Consider the following 25987-nt stretch of genomic DNA (forward strand, 5'->3'; position numbering starts at 1 on the left):
TAATAGACGCTAAGTGACTTTGACAAGCCACAAACCATTGCAGCCAGCTCTTTTAATGGTGTACTCCTTTTACAGTCAGAATTGTTTAAGATAACTAGAAATTGTATGCATTTGGGGCAGTTTCTCTTAGTAGAGTTATTTTTAGCATAAGACATATTTTCACTTGTTAGTTGCCATATAATCTGTGTTGGGCAGAATGATTTGTTTTATGTTTCAGGCACTGATTCTCTACTACACAAAAGCTGTGCCTACATATACCAGTACAACTTGTTGAAAAGTAAAATGATTTGTTAATCACTTTCTGTTTCTAAAAGAAACGAAAGAAGCTGTCTGATTTTTGTCCTCGACTGAAACTAGTGTTATCAACCAGTTGCTGGAGAATCATATGGTCACAGCTAAAATGGTTAGAGATTTATAAAGGATTTGGCAACTCTGTCATTATATTAAAGTTCAGCAGGAAGCATAAAGTCCTTAAATTAAAAATGATTTTTAAAATTTCCTTCTTTTCTAAGACAGTATGTACATGAGTAGGCTTGCCGATTAAATAATGGATGCCTGGCTAAATTTGAATTTCAGATAATCAACAATTTAGTGTTTAGCATGACTGTATCCTAAGTATTGCATGGGATATACTTATACTAAAAATTTATTCATTTATCTGAATTTCAGATTAAATTAAGTATCCTGTATTTTTAATTTGCAAAATCTGGCCACCTTATATTGACACAAAATTTTTCAAACTCAGAAGAAGTGCAGGTCAGAATAAGTTTCTCCTAATGTCCACCAGCTCTCTACATCCCACCATTAGTGCCTTTGGAAAGCTTGTAGGAATAGTCTATGCTTTCATAAACATGCACATATTAATTTGACTTATACAAATCTTTTCCCTCCTCTTCTTTTATACAAATACTAGCAATGTTATACATTGCCCTGCACATTCTTTGTTCTATAACAATATGGAAAATAAGGGATAGTGTGATTGAGTAAGTGGGGGCTTTGAATCAAACAGAGTTGGATTCAAAGCTAAGATTTCTGGCTTACTAGCTCTGTGACCCTGAGTAAGACCTCAGCCTCTTCCTTTCCTCTGTTGTCTTATCTGGAAAATGGAGAGAATAATGTGCCAGGCAGTGGAGGATATTATGGAGAGCAAGATGGTTGGGGCCCCAGCTCCCATGATGTAATGTATGGAAACAGCACTTGCCTAGCACTATAGTGCTTCGTAGGCACTGAATTCATTGATCCATTATTGGTATGTCCTGTAGTTCTGAGTGCTTTGGCTACTGAAGTAGGCTCAATTATAACTAAATAGTGATATGGCTACAAGCAGAGTAAGTAAACAGTAGCTAGAGGGGCTACTGTATAGAAGCTAGTATTTTCTATACTATTTGAATATTCTTATTCTCATTGTGTTGAGGGATTTAGTACTTTGACATATAATAGCCATATTTTTAAAGGTACTTTGAATATTAATATAAAGAGGCTTATTTTTTCTTGGGGATTTTTCTTAAAATCTTGAATTTCAAAAATGATTTGTTTAAACATATATGGACATAACATAAATGGGGAATATTACTGATCTTTCTTTGATGTACCTACGCATAGTTTCTAAAATCCTAAACTCTGACTTGTTCATACCTTTGTGTGGATTATGGGCTATGTTAAATAGTCTGAACCAGTCCCTTTCAGACTTCATTCACTTCGGGCCGCCATTTCTTTTTTTAGTTTCTCCTGTGTAGAGCAAGGTCTACGCAATGTTGAACTTGGCTGGATAGAGGAAAGAGAATGGTAAGGTGAGTCTGCTTCTTATCAAGGGGCAGTATATCGTAGAAGCTAAATTAATTGACTCTGGAAACAAACTGCCTGGGTTCAAATCTTAGGTTCATCACTTACCAGTGAGGCAAGTTACTTAATGTTTCTGTGCCTCAGTTTACACATTTGTACAGTGAGTAGATTGTGTAAGGATTAAAGGACTTAATTTGATAACATGCTTTGAACAGTGCCCAGATCTGAATGTAATAGGTGCTGGGTGGTTGCCGTTATGCCGTTATTACCACTGCTTCTGCCCCAGCATTTGTGTCCGTCTCTTTGTTATTGTACCCACATCTTATTTCGCCGCTTTACTGCTCCTCTGATTCATCACTGCTGGCATGAATTGCCTAGAAAAACCCAGAGAGCTTGGCATTCTTCTGAAATGTATTGAGCCTGCTTTATGTCTTATCCATTGGCCATGACCCACTGTTATCATCCAGGTACCATTCTATTTTCATACAATGTTGAAATGGGTAAAGAGGGAAGGGTGTTGGTGGGGCGGTGAAAGGGTGAGAAAGAGAATTCACGTCTGCAGTTTGATGGGAGTGGATGCCGTCTCTGTAATCTAAAAAATTCTGTGATTACAAATGAGTTTTACACTTAAAACTGAATACTTGCCATTGGAGTATAGGGCATAGAAAGGAACATTTTTTTCAACTTCTTGTCTCTGTCCTGGTGAAATCAGAATAGTTATCTATTTATTTGAGGGACATCAGAGCAGAGAAGACAAACTGTGAAACTAATTTTTGAATACTGAAATCCAGAGGAATGGAGCTGTCATCTGGAAACTAATGTCAGTGACTTGCAGCTGAATTGAGCTTTTTAAATTTTTTTTTTAAAAAAACCTTTATGGGGCTTCCCTGGTGGTGCAGTGGTTGAGAATCTGCCTGCTAATGCAGGGGACACGGATTCGAGCCCTGATCTGGGAGGATCCCACATGCCGCAGAGCAACTAGGCACGTGAGCCACAACTACTGAGCCTGCGCGTCTGGAGCCTGTGCTCGGCAACAAGAGAGGCCGAGATAGTGAGGGGCCCGCACACTGCGATGAAGAGTGGCCCCCGCTTGCCACAACTAGAGAAAGCCCTCACACAGAAACGAAGACACAGCAAAAAGAAATAAAATTAATTAATAAACTCCTACTTCCAACATCTTAAAAAAAAAAAGAAACCTTTATGGTAAGGGTTTCTCTGGAAAAAAAAAAGTAATTCTGCTTCCGCAGACCTGACTTGTAGGTGAACTTTTGGGCACCAGTGTTGTTCTCAGTTGGGAACTGCTTACTCTGTGCTTTCTCTGCAGAATCCTCATAAATGAGTGGGCCTCTAAATCCATAGGCCTGTCCCCCTCCCTTGCCAAGTCATGAATACTATCTTTCTGAGTTAATTTTTCATAGGGGAAAGAGGATAGAACTAAATTTTATTGTGTATACCAAGCACTCATGCATATAATTTTACCCTTTCAAAACTTTATGAATACCAAGTTCAGAAGAGATAGATGGGTGACTTAACAAGGGTGTATAGCTAGTAAATGGTCAAGCTGAAATTTTAACTCAGGTCATCAGACTCCCTCGTCCATGCCCTTTCACTGCTATCATGCTTCCTCTTGGGCGGTTACATTAAATACACCTTTGTAGACCTGGGCTTTCTTCTGTTGGGGTATCTTTGCTTTTATTTTTCTGTCAGAAGTTAATAATTTTTTTAGAGGGGACCTAATAATATTCTCTTTTATGAAGGACTATTATATTCTCCTTGTAAATAAGAATAAAAAATATAACTATTTTAAAGATCTCCCTATATTTTCCCCCATAAAACTATGCAAGGCCTGGCTTTGGAATGCTAATCTATTCAATACATGGGCTCAGCATTAATTGTAAATATATATTTTAGAATTAGGAGTTTTGCACTGAGCTGGAAATTGGTATATATATATTTCTAATCTCATTTATCATTACATACCCAAAGAGTAAGTGCGTTTTCTGGGAAACTAAGATTCAGATGATAGGCCCCTTGCTCAAGGCCGCACCACTCTTGAGGTTTAAATTCCAGGTTAGTGCCCTCTTTTCTTGACACCAGGGCACTTTCTAAAACAAGTGCCAGTAGTTGAGCTGTTTGACTATTTGAAGTGGAGTTATTTTAAATCGTTATATTCTAAACTGGGTTAAGGAAAGTAAGTAATGGTCTCAGTTATTACACAGAGCTGACTGCAGGCATTGATGGTCTGTGCATCTGCTTGTGTACGTCACATTCTTCCTTTTTTCCCAAATGCATTCTCTCTTAAAGAGATTACAGGGGGCAACTTGTCCCTTCTCAGAGAAATCCACTGTCTCATCTTTCAGATGAAAAGTGAGGATGTCTGGTTGTGGATTCCTTTTCCGCATTGAAGAAATGACCTACTGACTTCCTAATGACTCGGGGTTTTCTGCAAGGCAGAGGATAGATGTAACTTGGAATCAGTTGGGCGAAACTGCTGGACAGCAAAGGTTAAAGATGGGTTAGTGGTGTGGATATTGTCAGCCGAGATCTGTATGTTGTACTTTAAATAGCCTAGATGAGTATTATCAGAGAAAGATGAAATCTGTGTGGGTTGAAGGAGTTGAGAAGAGTTTTTTGAGTGGGAATAAGAGAGATTATTGACAGGAGGGTATTTTGAAAACTTTAAAAAATCTTTTTAATGTTGTGCTCTCTTTTTTATTCAGTTTTTCGTCCGTGATTTAATATGTTATCTTGCATTGATTCACTTACGGCTCGAGTGTCACAATTCATTTCTTAATAGGTATGTCTGAATCATCTTCCCAGTTAAGACTGAGCATTCAAGGGCAGGATCATATATTCCTTTTTTTTTTTTTTTTTGCGGCACACGGGCCTCTCACTGTTGTGGCCTCTCCTGTTGCGGAGCACAGGCTCCGGACACGCAGGACCAGCGACCATGGCTCATGGGCCCAGCCGCTCCGCGGCATGTGGGATCTTCCCGGACCGGGGCATGAACCCGTGTCCCCTGCATCGGCAGGTGGACTCTCAACCACTGCGCCACCAGGGGAGCCCTATTCTGTTTTTTACATTTTTTTTTTTTTTGCCTACAGAATTTCTCATGCGGAGCCAAGTAAATGCCTTCCTCTTTGGGTAAAGATCTGTAAGTGAATCCAAGGTTATAGTGGCCTGTGTTGAGAAGCTCTTAAGGAAATATTTTGGATACTTCTACTATCTTATTTAAAACAGATTTTATGCCTTTTACCTTATTATACAAGTATTATCTGCAAATATAATTTTGAATAAATCCTAAAATGATTACTTTTTTGGCCTGTAAAGAAAACTATCTTAAGTTACCTCAACAAGATTTTAATGGTTAAAGGAATCATAGTAGTATCAAGTGTTTTTTAGAGTATTTGGTTTTGGAATATAATTTTAAAGTTGTAAAACATAACCATTCCATTTTCTTTTCTCCCTAGAGTTCCTTGTAGTTGCTGTTTATAATCATTGTAGAGAAGGACACTGAACTTGGGAAAAATGTTAGAAACTATAGGTAAGACCTGTTTCTTCCTGACCATTTTGATAATAATTGAAACTCCTTCCATTGGGATCTTTGAAATATGGCATGTTCTACATATCTGGATTCTGTCTATAGTAACTTAGTAAAATTTTTTTTTATCCACTAGCATTGTACTAGGGTAATGTGTTTCTATATTTGGATGATTTCATATGAAGTGTTATCAAAAACACATCATTTATAAGCAAAAGTTGAGAGTATATGAAATGTTCTACCAATTATGGGTTTTATTAAAACTTAATGTAAACCCAATTCTGATTTATGAAACCAGTTCTGGTTAATGTTTGTTTCTGGATAGCACCAAAAGTTTTAACAATTTTTTTAATACTGAAAGATCATTGCCTGTGTCTTATTTTTAATTTATTCTTGGCAGGTGAAATACTACTGAGCTTTGCTTTTAAATTGGTAAAAATAACAGTAACAAACACTTAGGTTGACAAACTCGAGTGACAATTTAAGGCAGTTTAATTTCTACATGAGATAATTTAGGTTGAAATATCCAAATTTTCTAGACTCATGTGTTAATCTTTTTTTCACACTGCTCTTTAGTTTTAGAGAAGCTAGTTTATAGAACTAGTTTCAGGTATATCAGGTATGGTACACCCAGTCCCTCATCGTCCCTCGTCGGGCACCGCAGTCCTCACCTTTTCCAGGGAACTCTTTGGGTATGATTATTGGAAGGTATCTGGATTTCACTTTGGTGCCTTGATGATCATGGCTGGTGGCTTGACACCTGCAGGTTTTGAGGGAAGGGTGGGGAGAGTGGGTGGCAGGAAAGGAGAAGGAGCTGTTTTTGTGATCATGGGGATCATTACTTTGACTTTTGTTCCTGGTACTATGCCCGTAATCAGAATGCATGGGTGTACATTTCCTGCATCACCTATTTTATACTAAAGTCACAAATCATAAAGACTACCAGTCCACATAGGAAAGTTCCTCATAAGAAAGTGGACAGCAAAGGGGAAATACAGAATTATATAAACCATTACCTTATAATCTTCATTCTGTAAGTTATTACTGAGTTGTATACTTTTCAAGAATTGACATGGGAATTAATACTAGATTTGTATTCTGAGATACCATGGGAAATATGACCCAGAATAAAATTCTCATGCATATCTTCACTATTATTTGCTTTTAAATTCTGCATACAGTAAGTCCCCTACATCCGGACGAGTTCTGTTACGAGAGCAGGTTCGTAAATCCAATTTGTTTGTAAGTCCAACAAAGCTAGCCTAGGTACCCAACTAACACAATCGGCTATATAGTACTGTACTGTAATAGGTTTATAATACGTTTCACACATATAATACGTAAAAAACAAGCAAACACAGAAAATAAAGAAAACATTTTTAATCTTACATTATAGTATCTTGAAAAGTACATTAGTACAGTCCAACAGCTGGCATACAGGGGCTGGCATCGAGTGAACAGGCAAGAAGAGTTACTGACTGGAGGAGGGAGAGGAGGTGGGAGATGGTAGAGCTGAAGGATCATCAGCAATAGGAGATGGAGGGCAAGCTGCAGTTTCACCCATGCCTGATGTTGATGGCACAGGTTCTGGTTCCTTGCTGGAACCAGATGCACGTTCGCATTCTTTGAAAGTTTACAACTTTAATGTATAGGGGACCTACTATATGAGTAAATATTGTTTCTTTAAATTTGTGTTTGTGAACTCATGGTCGACATTGATTCATGTTTTAATTTCCCCATTCCTGCATAATTCTACATTTGGTGCTATCGAAAATGACTCTGGTGATAATTCTCACTCTTTTCGATTACTATGATATGGCAAATATATTTTAATAGATGCACTTGTTACCATCCTGAATCTGTTAGGACATATATCTGAGCAGTCTCCATTTTTTTAAAAACTAATGTGGCTTCACTTACAAGTAAGGGAGAGAAAGAGAGCGAGAGTAGGGTTTGGGGAGATATTTTTAACTGTTATATGTGGTAGAAACTCACTATGTGGTAGAAGCATGCTTGCAAGATGCTAGGATTATTAAGGATATGCTAATTCAAGACATTTACTTTGGCAAATAAATATCTTACTTTGGGGGTAAGACATTTAAAATACTAAAAAATTGTGTTTTTGAAGGGATATGCATTATTGTGATGTATTTTCAAGTAAATTCACAAATGTACAATGCTTTGCCCCTTAATGTATGAAATTGTCATATTTGGATGTTATAACTCATCAGTAACATTATTCACCTCCACTTATTAGCTATACTTCTAATTTTTCTTACATATAAGTTTTTTTAAAAAGTGGAAATGTCAGCATTTACAAGATGACAGAGTGTTTGGTTTTCATTAGAGATGAAATACCTGGTATTGGAACTCAAATATGCTTCATCTGAATTAGTTTCTGTACTTTACAATTAGTTGCATGTAGCATACACTAAACAGTTTGCTGCTGTCAAACTTTCTTACTAGAGATTTCAAGGTTTGAAGAATATATTCGTAGTGACATGTTTTAGACCCTTCTTTTTTTTTCTGAGTCAATTTTGAGCTCTGGAAAGGAATAGCTTTAGGATTTCTATAAGGATGGTTTGATGCCTGTCTTTCAAATCCTGTTACTGTCTAATGCTGCTCTTTGGTTTAGACAAAAATCGGGCCCTGCAGGCGGCAGAGCGCTTGCAGGCCAAGCTGCGGGAGCGCGGGGATGTAGCAAATGAAGACAAACTGAACCTTCTCAAGTCAGTGTTGCAGAGCCCACTCTTCAGCCAGATTCTGAACCTGCAGACTTCTGTACAGCAGCTGAAAGACCAGGTAAGACATGGTGCACTCACAGGAGGCCTTTGTGGTGTTGCATAGAGCTTGTGAAAGTCTCGTGTTTTTCTGAAAGGCTGATTTTTGTATGTGTTAATGAATAGTTAATGAAGTCATTTAAGCCAGCGGTCCCCAACCTTTTTGGCACCAGGGACCGGTTTCGTGGAAGACAGTTTATCCACGGACGCGGGGGGTGGGGTGGGGATAGTTCAGGCAGTAATGCGAGCGATGGGGAGCGGTGGGGAGCGACAGAGGGAGCTTCCCTCGCTCACCCGCCGCTCACCTCCTGCTGTGCGGCCCGGTTCCTAATGGGCCGTGGGCCGGTACCAGTCCGTGGCCCGGGGGTTGGGGGCTCCTGATTTAAACCTCCAAATGAGACATTCAGATTAACTGTGGCTTCCCCCCACCCCCAGTTATTTTTGTGACAGTTGTTGCAGTGTATTGTAGATGATATGACATTGTGTTGAAGGCTGTTGAAGGCTGTGTGGATACGGAAGAATGAGTTCCTGCAGGAGAAGGGGATGATGAAAATATGTTTAGGGTGGATGACTGTAACTTGGTTTCCATCATCACTAGGACTCATGGTTCATGTGATCTTGCTCATTCAGATTCAGACACTCAGTAAACTTACATGATTTCAGATGAGCCCGGATTTGCATGTGTAATCATGTATGTGAGGAAGGGAAATCACCTCTATTTTGACAGTAAACGGAGTAATTACATTGTCATCAGTTAGAGGAATTGCAATTCTCACTTCTGAAAAGAGTGTAAGTAGCAATTGCTCCCATGACAGCCTCAGATGGTGATAAACATTAGGACTTCTAAATGTAACAGTGTTTTATTCCTGTAAAAATTATGAATATTAAAAAGTCCTGGCATTTATATTAAAATGGAAACATATCACAATGACAGAATGAAAACTGGAGTCAGATGGTCTTTGAATTTACTTAATCACCATTTCTCAGGTTTTTAAAAAATATTTTTTAAATGGTTGCTGTCCTCACAAGGTTTGAAGTCAGTCTAATTATGTCTTTAGTCCAAGTTAATACTCATTCTGATGTTTTTAGCATTAATCTGATGTTTATGGATGACTTGCTAACAAATATTCTGCCTTAAAAGTTTAAAATGAAACCTATAGACTAGTTTCATAATTCAGTGAAAGAACAGCTCCAATTAACAAAAAAACCCAAAATATGCCAAATGCAAAGCGAACAAATAGTAGCAACAGAGAAAGAATTTTAGTGTCATATAACTTCTTAATCTAGATATTTTAGTAGCCCCCCCCAAAATTAAGTAAGTAGATCAAGAAGAATGTCTAAAAATATTTTTCTCAAGTGAATTTCTACCTAATGATTTTAAAAGTTATGGCCATGAATTAAGAAAAAGAGGTAGTTTCATTATATGTAGTTGTGTTTGTTTCCTTTGTAAATTATTGAAAAGATTAGTTTTAGGTACTCATTTTCAAAATGAATTGGCACACTTTTGGAGAAACCAATATCATGAATATTAGTGTAATTATGGTGTGGAAAATTATCTGGTTTTTAAAGAGTGTGAAGATGTCTCCCCTTATTGTATTATGTGAAAATATGATTAGAATGAGATGAAAAGTTGCAAGAAAAAGTACTAGTAAGTGTGTTAGGGAATACCATTAGTCCAGTGAGGCAACTGTTGAAATTTCCCTGCTAGCCAGCCTTATGTAAGGAGAATAGCTTTCATACTTACCATGTCTGCTGAAAGGAGGAGAGAAATGGGCCTACTTGTTGTTGAGCTTGTTTTGTCTTTTCGAAATGGAAGTAGAATATGGGCTCTAAAACTGTTTGGGTCCCACATGATTCAGCTGAAATTTCTTTGGAAATTATTGAGCATAATATTATTGAGCCTCATAGTCTAGGTCTGTGGACAGTGTCATCTCATTGTATTAAATGTTAGAAGCTAGTATACAGTTGACCCTTGAACGCCATGGATTAGAACTGCACATAGATGTACTTTCTCTTCCTTATGACGTTTCTTAATAGCATTTTCTTTTCTCTAGTTTACTTTATTGTAGGAATACAGTATATAATACATAGAACATACAAAATATGTGTTAAGTGACAGTTTATGTTATGGGTAAGAGTTCCGGTTAACAGCACGCTCTTAGTAGTTAAGTTTTGGGGGATTCAGAGTTATACGTGGATTTTCGACTGCGTGTGGGGTGGTGCCATGCCCCTACCCTCTGTGTTGTTCAAGGGTCAACTGTATTTCAAGGCTACGTAAGCTGTGATGTTTGTGAATTCTGTAGGCGTGTCTTACATGACTTTGGACTTTTTGGCTCATTGGTCACCCCTTCAAATACTGAAAGGGACCAAAGAAACCATCTGTTCTTCCTCCTGCTTATTACAGCAGAGTGGTTTAGAAGAGTAGAACCAGAGCTACAACTCATGCTTCTTGGCTGCCAAGGCACAGCCCTTTCCCTTATTTGACCCTGCAGCTTATCTCACATCTCCCCCTGCCCCCAAGGGTAGAAATGCCCTAGATGCCATGACTTTATGTCGGTTGAAACTATTGATAATTTCCCACATTTTTTGTGACTCTTCACTTTACTCTCCGTTCTTTACCAATTCAGTTTCATTTGTTAACTTAACCAATTTCTTTTACTTGCGTGACTAGAGAAAATTTTCAAAAACTTAAAATAATATTTTCTGTTTTAAAGTTTAAACATTAAATATTCTAGACGTTATCATGTTGGATTTAAATTTGCTATATAGTTTACCAACTGCTAATTTATTGATATTTATAATTTAATATTTAAGTAATGCATCTAAGGAGTGACATTTGGTTTGTGTTTTTAATCTAGTAGCTACACAAATCTGATGCATGTCTAGCTTTTATTTATTATCTTATACCTAACTTACGTTTTCAAATGTATAATTTTATATGCACAATAGGAGCAAGTTACCATTTCCATCTTTTTTATTATTACTGGAAATGTTGACCCCTTTGATTTTCCCCTGCCATCATTCTGTCTTTTAAAAAGCAAAGGGAGGGAATAATTGAAAAGCCCAAGGTATATGCACCATATTGGGAACATGATCATATTGTTGCATTAATGACAGATGCCGACATGCCATGTTGAATTAAGCCTACTATTTTTTTCCCTTCAGATCCTTCCCATTACTTCTATTCAATAATGTTTAATTTTTCCAATTTGCTTCTTCCGTATTAAGACTGCCCTTAGAAATCAAACTGTTTCCCTTTGGCAAATTAAACACTTGACAGGTGTGTAACTGAGAGGGCAAAAAAGCCATGCCCTGAAGGGATGTGCTATTTAAATATTGTCAAAAATATTAACAGGTCTGAGAGTATAATTGATGCCTCTGTTTAACTCTGCCACATTGTGTATTGTTTTAATGCCAGCTAAAAGGATGTGTGCTATTAAACCTGAATAATCTCTAATAGCTCCAGTTCATTTCCTATTGCATGATTCCTGTTTAAGTGAAGAGGGGATAAAAAAGGGAACTGTGACTTTGTGTCAATGATCTGTCAAATGCAAATTCTCAAGTAGTGTCCTCACTGTCACCTAGTCATCAGGGCTAATAACTGCAGGGCTTAATGCATATTCATGACAAAAATCCAGCTATTGTGGAGGAAATAAATATGTTAGCAGTTTAATAATAGAAACTTGTCAGCCACGAGGATATTGGATTTGAATATTTATTCCGTGACGTTTCTCTATTCCAATATAGGTGGATGCTGCTTTCCTGATTAATTAATCGCCTTGCTTTCTGAATTAACTATGGGCACTAAGTTAAATGTCTTTTTATCCTGAGTTTTTTATAGGGAAACTCTGAATTAAAATGATTAATTTCATTAGAAAGTTAGAATTGATATTTAAAAGTTAGAATTAATATTTAAAAATTGTCATTGCTAAGATTTTTAAAAAAAATTATGGCCACAGAGACCAAGTCCAACATTGAAAAAATGATGTGGATATGCAGGCTACAAAAGCTGCTGATATGGAAGACTAGCCTTGGGGGTATAGAATATTCTGGAGGTTTCTCCTTGTCAGTGATTTCCAGCCTTTTTGGAGTATGACAGTTGTTATTTTGTTGTTGTTCTTGTTTGATATTTCCAGGTTCCTGGTTCATTAACCTTTCTCCCAGGAAAGTGTTGGCTTACATATATATCATCTAGATGCATAGTGTATTTACACACAAAATTAAACCAGATTTTTCCAAGTTTTTCTTTGGAAATTTCCAAGTTTTTCTTTGGAAATTTTATGACATCTCTTGAAATAATTGGAGAGATGCTGATTTAATATAGAATCAGTGTTGGAAATTACTGTTCAGTGTAGATCACAGTAATTCAGTCCATCTTTTTCATTTTTATTCTTGGAAAATACGGTCTTCATGGTATAAAATTGTGGTTTTATATTTGTGTGTTCCTAAGTTTTATCTGTCCACATTCCAAAAAGAATTTGGAACAACTCCTGAAGGCAAAGCATCCTGACTAATAGATGATTCAAAGGTAAATCTAAATAAAGATCAAATAAAAATATTAGACAATTAGATATACCAAGAATCTTGGGTTGCTAAAATTTAGTATAGAATTTATTTCTCATTTCCCAGGACAAAGGCAAAAAAGAACCAGATAATTATATATTGCTCAATGTGAGACATCATTCTATGAACCAGATTTCCCCTTGGCAATGGGAACATTATGGGAGCTCATGGTTATTTTATAGAAAGCTCATAATCATTTATTAATAAACCTTGTTGAACACCTAAAATAATCAAAAACACAATGAATAAGTAAGGTGGAGGTTCTCACCATCTAGAGGGAAATGTAGAACATGTATAGTCTTATGTAATTACATAGAAAAACAAGAATGTGAGTGGTATAAGAGGAAGAAAGAGGAAGAAATTACTAACTTTGATTAGAGGAAAACTAAACTTCACACTGGAAGTAACATGTAAAATAGGTCTTGAAAATGAGTAGGAGTTTTCTGCAGAGATGGAGGAAGTTATTTCAGGTAGTGGAAACAGTGGTTAGAAGAGTATAGAGCAGTTCTCAAATGGGGATTTTACATTCTCCCTCTCCAGGGGACATCGGGCAATATCTGGAGACACTTTTGATTGTTGCAGCATGTGGGCTGTGGGGGCCATTGCTACTGGCACGTAATGGGTAGAGTCCAGGGATGCTGCTGAACATCCTCAGTGTAAAGGATAGCCCCTCAAAACAAAGAAGTGTGGGGTTTAGGGGGTGTTCAGTGCTGAGGTTGAGAAACCCTGGTACAGAGTCACATACATACCTGTATTATCAGAGCAATAGAATATGTGAGGCTATTGGCAAGAGAGGAAACTTTGGAGCCAGATTATAAAGGATTTATTAAGGTAAGATTTTTTTTGTTGTTTTTTGAGTTTTTTTCTTTTTTTTGCTTTGGTTTTTATCATCTTGGCTCTTTTGCATTCACCTTTCTATGTCAAATTTTATTGTATCAAGTTGAAGTTGTATCAACTTGATCTTTTAACCACACTATTAAATACAGTCTTTTAACAATCATTTTATTTACGTATTTTTATTTCTCCACATTTTAAAGGTTGTAGTAAAAACACACAGCATAAAACAAAGGTATAGGTTTTAATGACATTTTTGATGGATAAGACCCTCAATTATAATTGTAAAACACGTGACTTATACTTCAAAGGACTATTTCTTTCATCTTTCTAAGAATGAAATACACTAAGAATACGCACTAATTTAGCGACGGCTTTTCTGCAGAAGAGTACATGAAGTAATGTACCCCATGTATTTTTTTTCTTATACTGTCTTAAAACAGGAGCGCACTTTATAGAACCTAAAGAAACAGGTAGTCAGTGTGTCCTAGGGTTACTTTCAAATATCTGACATAAGCAGAGGGTATTGGGTGAAACACCACCATCCTGAGGCCTGCCCAAAGAGCCACTCTTCTGTGTTTGTAGGACTGATACATCACGTTCATGGCCAAAGTGTTGAGGTATGCTGCTTTTAAGCAGTAACATCCTCACCTCTGACACTTTCTTACATTTATGTTTTTTAGGTTGTTGGAAAGTTGAGAATTTTGATAACTGAGTACTTGGTTGCTCTCTTTTGACTTTGGTCGTCAAAAAGATGCTGTTTTGTGTAATTCGTGTCTCAAAGAGCAGAGATGCCTGTATTTCCTCAGCTTTATTTTATTACTTAGGTAAAAGATGAAAACATAACCCTTGTGTGGATGGTTTCTAATTTGAGACTGAAATGAAGATAATTCACCTGTAGGCTTGCTGTCAGGAAAGGGGAAATGGCTACTCTCTCCCAAGAATGCCTAGGTTAAATTATGACTGGGTATGGGGGAAGGGGAATGGAGAGAAAGAAGATACGCCAGATACGCCTCAACCCCATTAACAGGAAGTATGAGAAATCGACTGGAATTCTTCCCAGTTGATGTTTTCTGTGGAAATGAAAAAACTATTTTTCTTACCCCTGAAACGGTTTTGCTTTTATGAGAGAGCATTGCAGCCGCCTAACAGGGAAGTGTTTGTTTCTTGAGACTTCAATGTACGTTATCTAGGAGAAGTTATGAGAGGAGGAGTTGAGTCTCATGTTTTTACATTTACCATAAAGTTTATTTACTGTAGGAATTTCAAATACTTTATTTTTGGTACAATAACAGCTTTTAAATGTTTGTTCCTTTAACTAAAAGTTTGTAAATATAGAGCCTTTGAAGGGACTAAAATTCTTGTTTTATCCTGGGCAAGAAGGCAGTGTTCAAGCTTTTTATACAGTGCTGGATTAAAATGCAACACCATCTTGCTATTGGGTATGCATGTGTGTCTAAAACAGCAAATGGTGCTAATTGTATGGTGTTTTTGTGACAAAGTTAAATGGTCTTTGGAGAAGAGGGAAAAAATGTGAAATTTACTGGGTATAATGTAAATCAGTTTTATAACCCAAGAATTTAGAACAATAGAGATTGATTTGCATTTGAAATATAGCAACAGCAACAAGAACAATTACTTTTAGGAAGCCATTGTGTGCTGTGGACTTTGTCTCATTTAACCAGTCCATCAGCTTTTTGAGATGGGTTTTATCCCCATTTTGTCCAGTGAGGAAATTGGGGTTTAGAGAGGTTATATAACTTAATCTGGACCACACAATTATTCATTGGTAGATTTAGGGGAAGAATCCAGGTCTGTCTGACCCTGAAGCCAATGCTTTTTTTTAACTTCTAATTTACACTGTTTCTAAATCCTAGTTCTGTAATTTAAAGGAGCAAATAAGTTGAAAAAACAGTTAATAACATTCCTAAAGAGAAACGAATTTAAACTAAATCTTTTGTAAATTCAAATTCATTAAGATTTGCCATTTCCCTCAAATTCTCCCACCAGATTTTAATCAGAGGGCCTTTTTAATATAAATCGGAAGTTTCATTCTGCTTTTGTTTATAATTATGCTAGGTTTTAAAGTAAATGAACTGGGTAAAGGTAATAGTGGAATGGAGAGACAGCATGGCAAAGTAACATCAGTCTTCATATGCCCATTTCCATATATTTATACTTGTCTAGAAGGTTTTATTTTTATTTTTCTCTAAGCAGACTGTGAACAGTGAATCAGTTTTATCTTCTGGAAATGTGGGACATAGAAAAAACACTGCAAACATTCTAACATGTCATTTGTCTAGATTTAAAATTTCTGAAATTCGTGATGGCATTTGAAAAAGATAAAGTTACTTAATTTTGATACCTTTACCCCTTTGATGTAGAAAATTTCAGCGTACTTTGATAAGAATATTATTTTTGGTCAAGTTACATTCTGTAAATTTTTTCCCTTGGAAATTTTGTTAAGAAAGCACAGAAGTGTTGAGATTTAAATAAAGGAAAGACATTCTGCAAATACACATCAACACACATGCCTAGACTAGTGGTGTATATGCTGTGCGCCACTCGCCATTTGTTCTTAACAAGCGTAAACAGGAGTTGTAGAATTCATTTGTTTGGACGTTTGTTTGGAGTCCATTTACTACTTTTGGGATAAAATCCATGCCATGTTCACCTTTGAATACCTTGTCCCTAACACGACACTTTGCTTAAACTCAATAAATGATGATTGCTTAATTAATGAGTATGTGAATGTTGTTGAATATTTAGAAGTTTTGTGCATTAATAACTTTCCTTGCTAGAGAACAAGTTTTTAACATAAATAAACTAGCCAAATAACTGAAGTTACTTTGAAGACACCTCATTTTTCTCGTAGGAACCATATTGAAAAAGATGTGTCACTCATCATTCATCATCATCATAGCAGTGAACATGCATGGAGTTCCTGCTGTGTGCCAGGAGCTATTCCACGTAGATTTACCTGTTTCATCAGTATAACAATACTGTAAAGCACAGGATAATATTTTCCTCATTTTGCAGCTGGGGAAATGGAGGCACAGAGAGGTTAAGTGGGGGAGTGAGTTAGTATCTGAATGCAGGCACGCTGACTCCAGAGCCCAGGTCTTAATCATAGAGCTCTGTTGTCTTTTGTTTCATTGTCCTAAACAGTATAATGAACATAATTTAAGGATTTCCTGGTGATCTAGAGGCCTTCGTTTTGATGATCTGATCTCAGGTGCTGGCAGTATTGTAGTGTTGTCTTGTTTGGAGACAGACACAATCCAGATTTGTATTCTGGCACTGATATTTGTAAGTAAATGATCTTAAGCCAGAGTTGATTTCTTAAAATGAAAAAATATATATTTACCTTGACTGAGCCCCTTTTTTTTTCCTCCTTTAGTTGTAAAATGGGAACTAAATAACATGGATTTTAAAACTAAGGCATAAGCCCAGTGCTTACCAAGCACTCAATAAATATCAGTTCTCTGCTTATTGCTTCCTCCTCCTATTGAGATTTTATGTTCCAAGGCAGCAACTCTCAGTTTGGCCTCATGACCCCATTACATTGTTAAAAATTACCAAGCACCTCAAAGAGCTTCTGTTTTTGTGGTTTTATCCACCAGTATTTATCAGGTTAGAAATTAAAATTGAGAACTATTGTAAATATTTACTTATTATATTAAAAACAGTAATAAACTGATTACCTTTAAAAATTAGTGAGAAGAGTGGCATTGTTTTATATTTTTGCACATCTCTTTAACGTGGCTCAGTAGAAGACAGTGGATTCTCATGTCTCCTGCCTTTGATCTGTTTGCATTTTTTGTTTTAGTTGATGTATATGAGAAAATCATGCCTCATGCAAGTATCAGTATGTAGCTGGAAAAGGGGAGGGGTATATATAGCCTTTTCAGATGGTTGTGGATATCCTCCTTCAATAGGACACCAAAACTCTTGGTAGTTTCTTAAAGGTTAGTTACAACGTGGAATCTGAAACCAGAACAGTGAACATTTTGTACTCTGTTACAGTAAAATCTGTCTTGTGCTTTGAATTTTTACTTTTATTATCCATGCAGAATTTTATATTATATTGGTCATCTGGAAAATTTGAAAAATAGAAAAATTACATTTCACATTTCACTATATAGTATCAGAAAGTTACACTTGGCTAATATTGCTTCTGATCTTATCAATGGAGTCTTTAAATTATGGAAAAGTGTCAAGCTCAGGAAGGCAGATGCAAATTTTTCAAAATTCTCATTTTTACTTGAAAGCTCAAATTTTACTACTGGCAACAATTACTGTCAGTTGTTTTCCTTGAAGTGACAAGCATACTTTGTTTATTTTTGAGAAATTGTCTGCCATATACCCAAGCCTGTATAATCATTTTTGGTTTTAAGTCATTTTTTTCAAGTAATATGGTGCCCATGAAAAAAATAGCATAGTTTGCAACTCAAACAATACTGCTTCTCTTCTGACAATTGTATTTTTTTGTATAGCAGAAGTACTTTATACTTACTTACCATTTTTTTTTTTACTTACCATTTTTAACAGAGTATTAAAAGGATGTGCGTGCAAGAGTCAATATCGAATAAAATTAATAATTTTTACTACTTCATCAAGAACGTTTTTATTTGATTCAAAGGTGGGGAAATAGACTTGTTCTTGCTGAGAGGAGCTGAAAATAATTTGTTGCCTTTTCTTTCACAGTCTACAACAGACACCGCTTTAATTACCATCCCATCACCTAGAGCCCAATGTCTCGGACATTTCAGATGCTGAATAAGTATTTGAATGAACTAAAGATAGGTCTCATAGAAAATGTAAAATTATGCTTGTTTCATATGCTTGTTTCTGAACCCCCCACCCCGCCCTTATAACTTGCTGTTGCATTTTGTATCTTGTTTAGCTCAGGAACTGTGAGCTACTTTATGTCCAAAATAGTCTGGTCACATTAAGCTAATATGCTTTGAGCATGCAACTCAATTTCTTTAATTAGCTTTAAAAATAAGGATCATTAAATCAAGAGTGCCACCATCAATTACTGTGCAAGGGGGTTTGCCTGTTCAATAATGCATCAGAGTTGTGCTCTACTCAGTATTTCACTGAATGATTTATGAAAAAAGAGGCGTCTCTTGGTTCCAAACTTGAAATGGAGCTCTATTATGTATAAGATTTTTTTTCCTGTTACTGCTACCATTTTAGGTGCTGTATTTCATTGAATACTCTCAGCATCCTATCCCTCTTTGCATTTCATATTTGGGATCAGTTCCAGAGAGTGTTTTACAGCATTTTTGTAAATTCACAAGAAAATAAGCACTTTTCTTGCTCTACAAGAAGAAAAGACAAGGTGCAGATTTAAAAAAAAAAAAAAAAGTCTGCATTTCTATGAGGTGCACCTGTTATGGCAGATTCCCCAGAGAGTGCCTTGCTTCTTATTTTTCCATGATGTTGAGGGAGTAACAAACAAACAAAAAACTGGGAAAGTGAACTAGCAATATATGTTTATAAATTTGTTTAAAATCTCCCAAAACTAGGGTTGCAAAAGCAGTGGTCATTTTTCTTGTTTAATTCAAGATAATGCATATTTTAGCTTTTAAGTGATAGAAATACAGTATTCATCAAATGTATGTAAGCATTTGGGTTGCTTTATTCTCATTGCTATACTCTGAATTCAGAATAAGTCAAAATAACGGGCCACAAATTAGGTTTGGACAATCTATACAGAAATGCTTTGGGAAATTCAGTTTGATCCTAAGCAGTCATTTTTGTAGACAATAATACAAGTACTTCTGGAAAGATTGATGTTAGCCATGAAAATAGAGCTAATAATGTTAACTTCCTTTTCAGTTAACAACACAGAAGGGATAGATAAAGCCTAAGAAGTTAATATTTCAGTATTTTGTAGCAGTTTTTGTTAAGTGAATCTACGTATTTGAAAAGTTTTCTATTGGATTAAACTTAAGTGCATAAACCGCATGCATATGATCAAAATATTAAGATGTTGATCTTGCTGAGTATGTTTGGAATTACATTAATTTTAAAGAATAGGTATTATTATTGAAAAAAGATGAAAACCAATTTATAATTAAAAAAATCTTAGAGCTATATCAGCCTTGTACCAGGGTGGGTCAAACTACTTTAGTGTAAAAGTGTAAGACAGAGTAAAGATTATTTTTTTCTTCTAATTTAGTCTGCAATTAAATGAAACAAGCTTCAAAAATGTATAATCTTTAAGGAAGAAAGATCTAGGTGCGCTACAGAGGTCAAAACACATTTGCTGAGGATTCATCTTGACTTGAGCACTTGTTAAAAGATTTATTCTGGCAATGGGAATTAGCCAGTTGAATCCATATCAAGCCTGTGGAGGGTAATCTATCACAGTAATAGACTAAGCTTCATCTTCAGATATCCACTTCTTTATTTTCCTTCACTTGAGGTGAATGCTGGGTAATTGAACTTTAAATTCAGTTTCTGTCAGAGAAGGTTTAGCTTGATACATAGAGGCTATTCCTACTACCTCTTTCTTTAAGAGAAGTGTATGTGTATATCATTCATTGGAGTACCCCAGGTTCTCTGCTCTGATTGTATCACTTACTTTGTAAACTTTAAAAAATTTTGAGAAAAAAACATACAATCAAGCGAAGATTATATGGCTCAAGGATTTTTTACAAATTGAATGTACACATAACCTTCCCCATAAATCAAGGTATAGAAGGTTACCAGCACTCCATAATAATCTCTGTGTCCCCTCAGTCAGTCCTAACTACCCCAAAGGAATCACTGTTTTTTCCAGCGTATTTGAGTTATAGTTGACGTAGAATATTGTGTAAGTTTAAGATGTAGAACGTGATATTTGAAATATTTGCTACCCTTATTTACCAGAGTAAGGCTAGTTAATACATCTGTCCCCTCACATAATTAACCCTTTATGTGTGTGTTAGGTGAAGACTTTTAAAAATCTATTCTCTTAGCAGCTTTCAAGTATATAATACAATATTGTTAACTGTCGTCACCATGCTGTCCATTAGATACCTGGAATTCTTTCATCTTATAACTGGAAGTTTGTATCCTTTAACCAGCATCTCCCCATTTCTCCCAGCCCCTGGCAGCCACCAATCTACTCTTTGTTTCTGTGAGTTTGGCTTTTTTAGATGCCACATATAAGTCAGATCATACACTATTTTGACTTTCATCCCATAGATAAGTATTTGAATTTTATATAATGCAATCTGAGTATATATGCTTTTGTACCTGGCTTCTTTGTCTTCGCTTTGTGTCTGTGAGATTCTTTTTGGTTGTTGTGTGTAGCTGTTGTTCTTTTCATTTTTTTGTTGCATGAATATACTAGAATATATTTTTCCTTTCTTTTGTTGACTATAATTTTGTGGGTTTTCCCCAGTTTTTGGCTGTATTATAAATAAAATTGCCATGAATGTTCTAGCATGTCTTTTGATGTTCACAGTTGAGCATTTCTCTTGGATATTTACTTTAGAGTGAAATTTCTGGGTCTTAAGGTATATATTCAGCATTTGTAGATTCTGCCCAACTGTTTCCCAAAGCAGTTGTAGGTCTGTGCTCTCACTGTAATGTATGAAAATTCTTGTTGTCCACATCATCGCTTATACTTGGTACTGCCAGCTTTAATTTTCTTTCCCCCTCCCCCCCCCAATTTTAGCCACTCTAGCGGTACTTGTAGTATCACATTATTGTTTTAATTTGCATCTTCCTGACGACTGATGATGTTGAGTACCTTTTCATATGCTTGTTGGTTATTTGGATATCCTCCTTTGTGGAGTTTCTGTTTAAGTTCTTTGCACACTTTTCTATTGTTTTGTCAGTCCTTTTCTCATTGACTGACAAGGGTTTTTTATATATTCTGAATACAGTTTTTTTGTTGGACATATGTATTACAGTTGTCTGTTTCTGCTTTGTGTTTTGCTTTTTGACTCCCATAATTGTATCTTTTGATGACCAGAAAATTTTTAAAATTTTATAATAAAGTCCAATTTCTGAAACATTCCTGGTGTTTTATCTATTTTATTAATCCTTTTTCTTCCAAAAGTCCAACTTTTGGCTTTCTTTATTGTATTTAAAAAAATTCTCCCTCAATTCTGGTCTAACTTATGTTATTTTCTTCCTTTTTTTCAGATTTGGTATACTGTTTTATTTTAGCTTTTTGATACAGATGCTCAGCTCATTGATTTATTAATCTTTCATCTTTTTCTCTTTTTTTTTTTTGCGGTACGCGGGCCTCTCACTGTTGTGGCGTCTCCCGTTGCGGAGCACAGGCTCCGGACGCGCAGGCTCAGCGGCCATGGCTCACGGGCCCAGCCGCTCCATGGCATGTGGGATCTTCCCGGACCAGGGCATGAACCCGTGTCCCCTGCATCGACAGGCAGACTCTCAACCACTGCGCCACCAGGGAAGCCCCATCTTTTTCTAATATAGCCATTTAAGTCTATGAATTTCTTTCTAAGCATTGCTTTTGCTGCATCCCACAATTTTGGTATGTTGTATCTTCATCATCATTTAATTCAAAATGTTTAAATTTTAATATAATTGCTTTGACCCATGGTTTATTTGGAAATGTATTGCTTAATTGACTAATATATTTTAGCTTTCTTGTTACCTTTCTGTTATTGATTTCGAGCTTAATTTACTGTAATCAGAGGTCATCTGTTCTTTGGGGTTTGTTGACACTTGCTTTTTGAACTACCTATAGTCTATTTAGATAAATATTTCCTTTGTATTTGGAAAGAATTCAGCATCCAGCAGTTGTTGAGTGCAATGTTCTATATTTGTCAATTAGGTCAACTTTATTTAGAATGTTGTTCAGATCTTCTATATCCTTATTGATTTTTTTTCATTCTGTCAGTTACTGAGAGAGATTTGTTGTAAACTCTAATTATGATTGTGGATTTGCCTATTTCTTATTTGGATTCTGAGTCCTTTTTGCCCTACCTGTTTTTTTTTTTTCCTTAAAGATTTATTATTTATTTATTTATTTGTTTGGCTGCACTGGGTCTTAGTTGTGGCACACGGGCTCTTCGTTGTGGTGTGCGGGCCTCCCTGTAGTTGTGTCACGCAGGCTTCTCTCTAGCTGTGGCATGTGGGTTTTCCTCTTCTCTAGTTGTGGTGCGCAGGCTCCAGGGTGCGTGGGCACTGTAGTTGTGACCTGCAGGTTCCAGAGCGTCTGGGCTCCGTAGTTTGCGGCACGTGAGCTCTATTTCAGGCATGAGAGCTCAGTAGTTGTGGCGCGCAGGCTTAGTTGCCCCGCAGCATGATGTGGGATCTTAGTTCCCTGAGCAGGTATCAAACCCGCGTCCCCTGCATTGTCAGGTGGATTCTTTACCCCTGGACCACCAGGGAAGTCCCTGCCCTACCTGTTTTGAGATTATCTTTTTAGATTACTAAGACTTTTTTCTTTCTGTTGAATTGACCCTTTATGAATTGTCCCTTTTTATCTTCAGTGATGCTTCTTAAAATCTACTTGTCTGATATTAGTTTAGCTGTATCAGGCTTCTTTTGGTTAATGTAAGTGTTGTGTATCTTTTTTCCATCTTTCTACTTTCATCTTTTCTGTATCTCTTTTTTTATTATTAATCTGTGTCTTTGGTAAACAGTATACATTTGGATTTTACTGTGTTATCCAATCTGACAATTTCAGTCTTTGAGTATTTAACCCCTTCATATTTAATGTAATTATTGATAAATTTAAATTTGACATTTTTGTTTTATTACTCTTTTTTGCCTTTTTTGTATTAGTTGACTTTTTAATATTATCTTTTTCTTCTATTAGCATGTTATTTATACTTCATTTTATTATTCTTTTATTGGTCACCCTAAAGATTACAGTCAGTATCCTTAACCTATTTGAATTAACTTAAAAAAATTATTTTGAATTAAGTATAGATTCACAGGAAGTTTTCAATATAGTATATGTATAGTCCTATGTATATTTCACCAAGTTTCCTCCAATGGTTACATCTTAATTATAGTAAAATATCATACCACAAAACTGATACTGGTACAATGTGTGTTAATTTTTTCAATTTGTGTCATTTTTTCCCACTTGTATAGATTTGTGTAACTACCACCACCATCTAAATACTGATCTATTCACCACCACAAAGACCTCCCTTCTGCTACCCCTTTATATTCATATCCAGCCCCCTACTCCACACCATTCCTAACCCTGGCACCCTTTTCCATCTCTATAATTTAATCAATTCAAGACTCTTATAAAAATATAATCATAATGTATGTGACAGTTTGAGATTTTTTTTTTTCACTCAGCATAATCCCTCCAAGTTTCTGTGTATCTTAATATTTTGTTCCTTCTCGTTGTTGAGTATTATTCTGGGTATGGATGTACTTACTGGGGGACATTTTGTTGGTTTCCAGTTTTTTACTCTTATAGGTGAAGCTGCTATGAGCAATTATGTACATGTTTTTGTGTGGACATATGTTTTCATTTCTCTATAATAAGTGCCCAGGAGTGCAATTGCTGGGTCATATGGCAAATATGCACTGAGGGTTTTTTTCAGAAACAGCCAAACTGTTTTCCGGAGGGGCTCTCCTGTTCTGCATTCCTACCAGCAGTGTATGAGCGTTCCGTTTTCTTCACATCCTCACCAGCATGTGCTGTTGTTTAGTTATCCTGTTAGGTATATAGTGATATCTTTCTGTGCTTATAATTTGCATTTCTCTAACAGATAAGATGCTGAACGCCTTTATGTTCTTATTTGCCATCCATGTATCCTCTTTGGTGAAATGTCTCTTTGTGTCTTTTGTTCATTTTTTAATTGGATTTTTTGGATTCCTGAGTTTTGAATTTTCTTTATATATTCTAGGTATGAGTCCTTCATCAGATATATATATCCTTAACTTGATTCTACTTTAATTAGTACTTTCACTACTTCCTGGAAAATTCAAGGAACTTAATACCTTTCACCCCATTTACCCTACTCCTATATTTTGTGTAATTATTCACATAGTTTAATTTGACATGAATTTAAAACTTCAGAACTTTTCGATTATGTGTTGTAAGCAATTTCTGTTGATTTACTCACATTTTTAAACCCTTTTTTGTGCTCTTCAGTTTTTTTCTGCATTAGGGAAATTCTATCAGGGATCATTTTCTTTTTGCATAAGAATTTATATTGGTATTTCTTTTGTACAAAACTGAGACAATACTTTGTGTGTTGAGTATGTATGTGGGGGGTTGTTCTGAAAATGTCAGGTTGTCAGTTCTTTTAATTTTTAAGTTCTCTTCTGTCTTTCAGTGATTAACTTGAGAAGTCAGATGTCACCTTTATTCTTTGAATATAAGGTCTGTTTTTGCTCTGGTGGCTTTTAAGATCTTCCCTCTGTCTTGGCTTTCAGCTGCTTTACCGATGTGCTATCATAGACAGCCTGGAGGCTGGACACCAATAATCCCTCCTTTCTGGTATTTGTGCTCTTGTGTGATACCTTCTTGAGTATGGGCTGGCATTACTGATTTAGTTCTAATGAATAGAATATGGCAGAAGTGATTGTTTCCTTTTGATCTTTTAAAGTTTTTTTTTAAAACAGCTTTTTATGCAGATTTTCCAATGATCTCAGTGGAAGGGTTATTCTGATACAGTTATTTCCACAGGGTGAGCTTAATTGTACATAGAACTAAAGAGAATTTTTGTTTTCTTGGGATGCTCTTATAGAAGAGGCAGCTCTCTTAGTACACGTCCAGATAAGTTGTTTGCTACGTAAAAAGATGCTGTCCTTTTCTCCTGTAGTGCACATTGACTGATGCCCAGAGCACTAAACACTTGTTCAGTCAGATATTTTCTTGTCTCTTTGCTTTTGTAAGTGTATATTTATTAAAAAGTCATTTTAGAGCTAGTTATGCAAGTCATAATATTTTTATATTTGTGTGGCTTTATTATGTAGTATAAAAGTTATGACAAAAGATATTTTTCTGTGAAAAGCTATTTAAATTCATTTTAAAGACTACACAGATGAATTGATAAAACAATTGTTGGTGAGTTGGTTGTGTTAGAGGGAACTGTGAAACACTGAAGAAAAATATCCTAAAAATCTGGAAGGTTTCTATCCTGAAATTGTTTCCCAAGTGTCCAGATTCTTGCTTCACCTTGTAAAGAGGCTGAATTTGAAAAAAAAGTCCATATTATATGAATGTGGTTTATATAAGAAAGAGGGTGGAACCTCCCATATATCAAGATATTTGTGAATATGTGTGTGTGTTTTAAGTTAAAATAACGTGCTTAAGTTGTATATTTGTCCTTTGTTATGATTTTTGCTTTATCTGACCTTTTAGAGTAAGTGAACCTTTTGCTGGTTCTGACTACATCTTATAATAGAGCTCCTCCTGTCCTTCTAAATACTGAGATGGTGTTCCATATTACCCTTTCACAAAGAATTTGGTAACTTTTTAATTGAATACCTTACATGGTTTTTATTAATTTATGTTTTAGTGTTAGCACTAATT

General features: G+C 35.9%; 1 protein-coding gene across 2 annotated transcripts in view; it reads left to right on the top strand.

The window, feature by feature from the left end:
* Nucleotides 1-25987, top strand: part of MPDZ (multiple PDZ domain crumbs cell polarity complex component) — a 558334-nt gene that overhangs the window by 353468 nt on the left and 178879 nt on the right. For both annotated transcript variants that reach the window (XM_089913222.1, XM_089913221.1), the window contains exons 5-6: nt 5253-5326; nt 7959-8125. In XM_089913222.1, coding sequence (XP_089769348.1) covers nt 5311-5326; nt 7959-8125 — 183 coding nt within the window. In that variant the 5' untranslated portion in view covers nt 5253-5310. The remainder of the gene's footprint in view (nt 1-5252; nt 5327-7958; nt 8126-25987) is intronic.

Source organism: Delphinapterus leucas, chromosome 6 (genome assembly GCF_059928025.1).
Source record: "Delphinapterus leucas isolate spDelLeu-1000000601 "Yukka" chromosome 6, BTC_Dleu_Yukka2, whole genome shotgun sequence".
NCBI classification, from domain to species: Eukaryota; Metazoa; Chordata; class Mammalia; order Artiodactyla; family Monodontidae; genus Delphinapterus; species Delphinapterus leucas.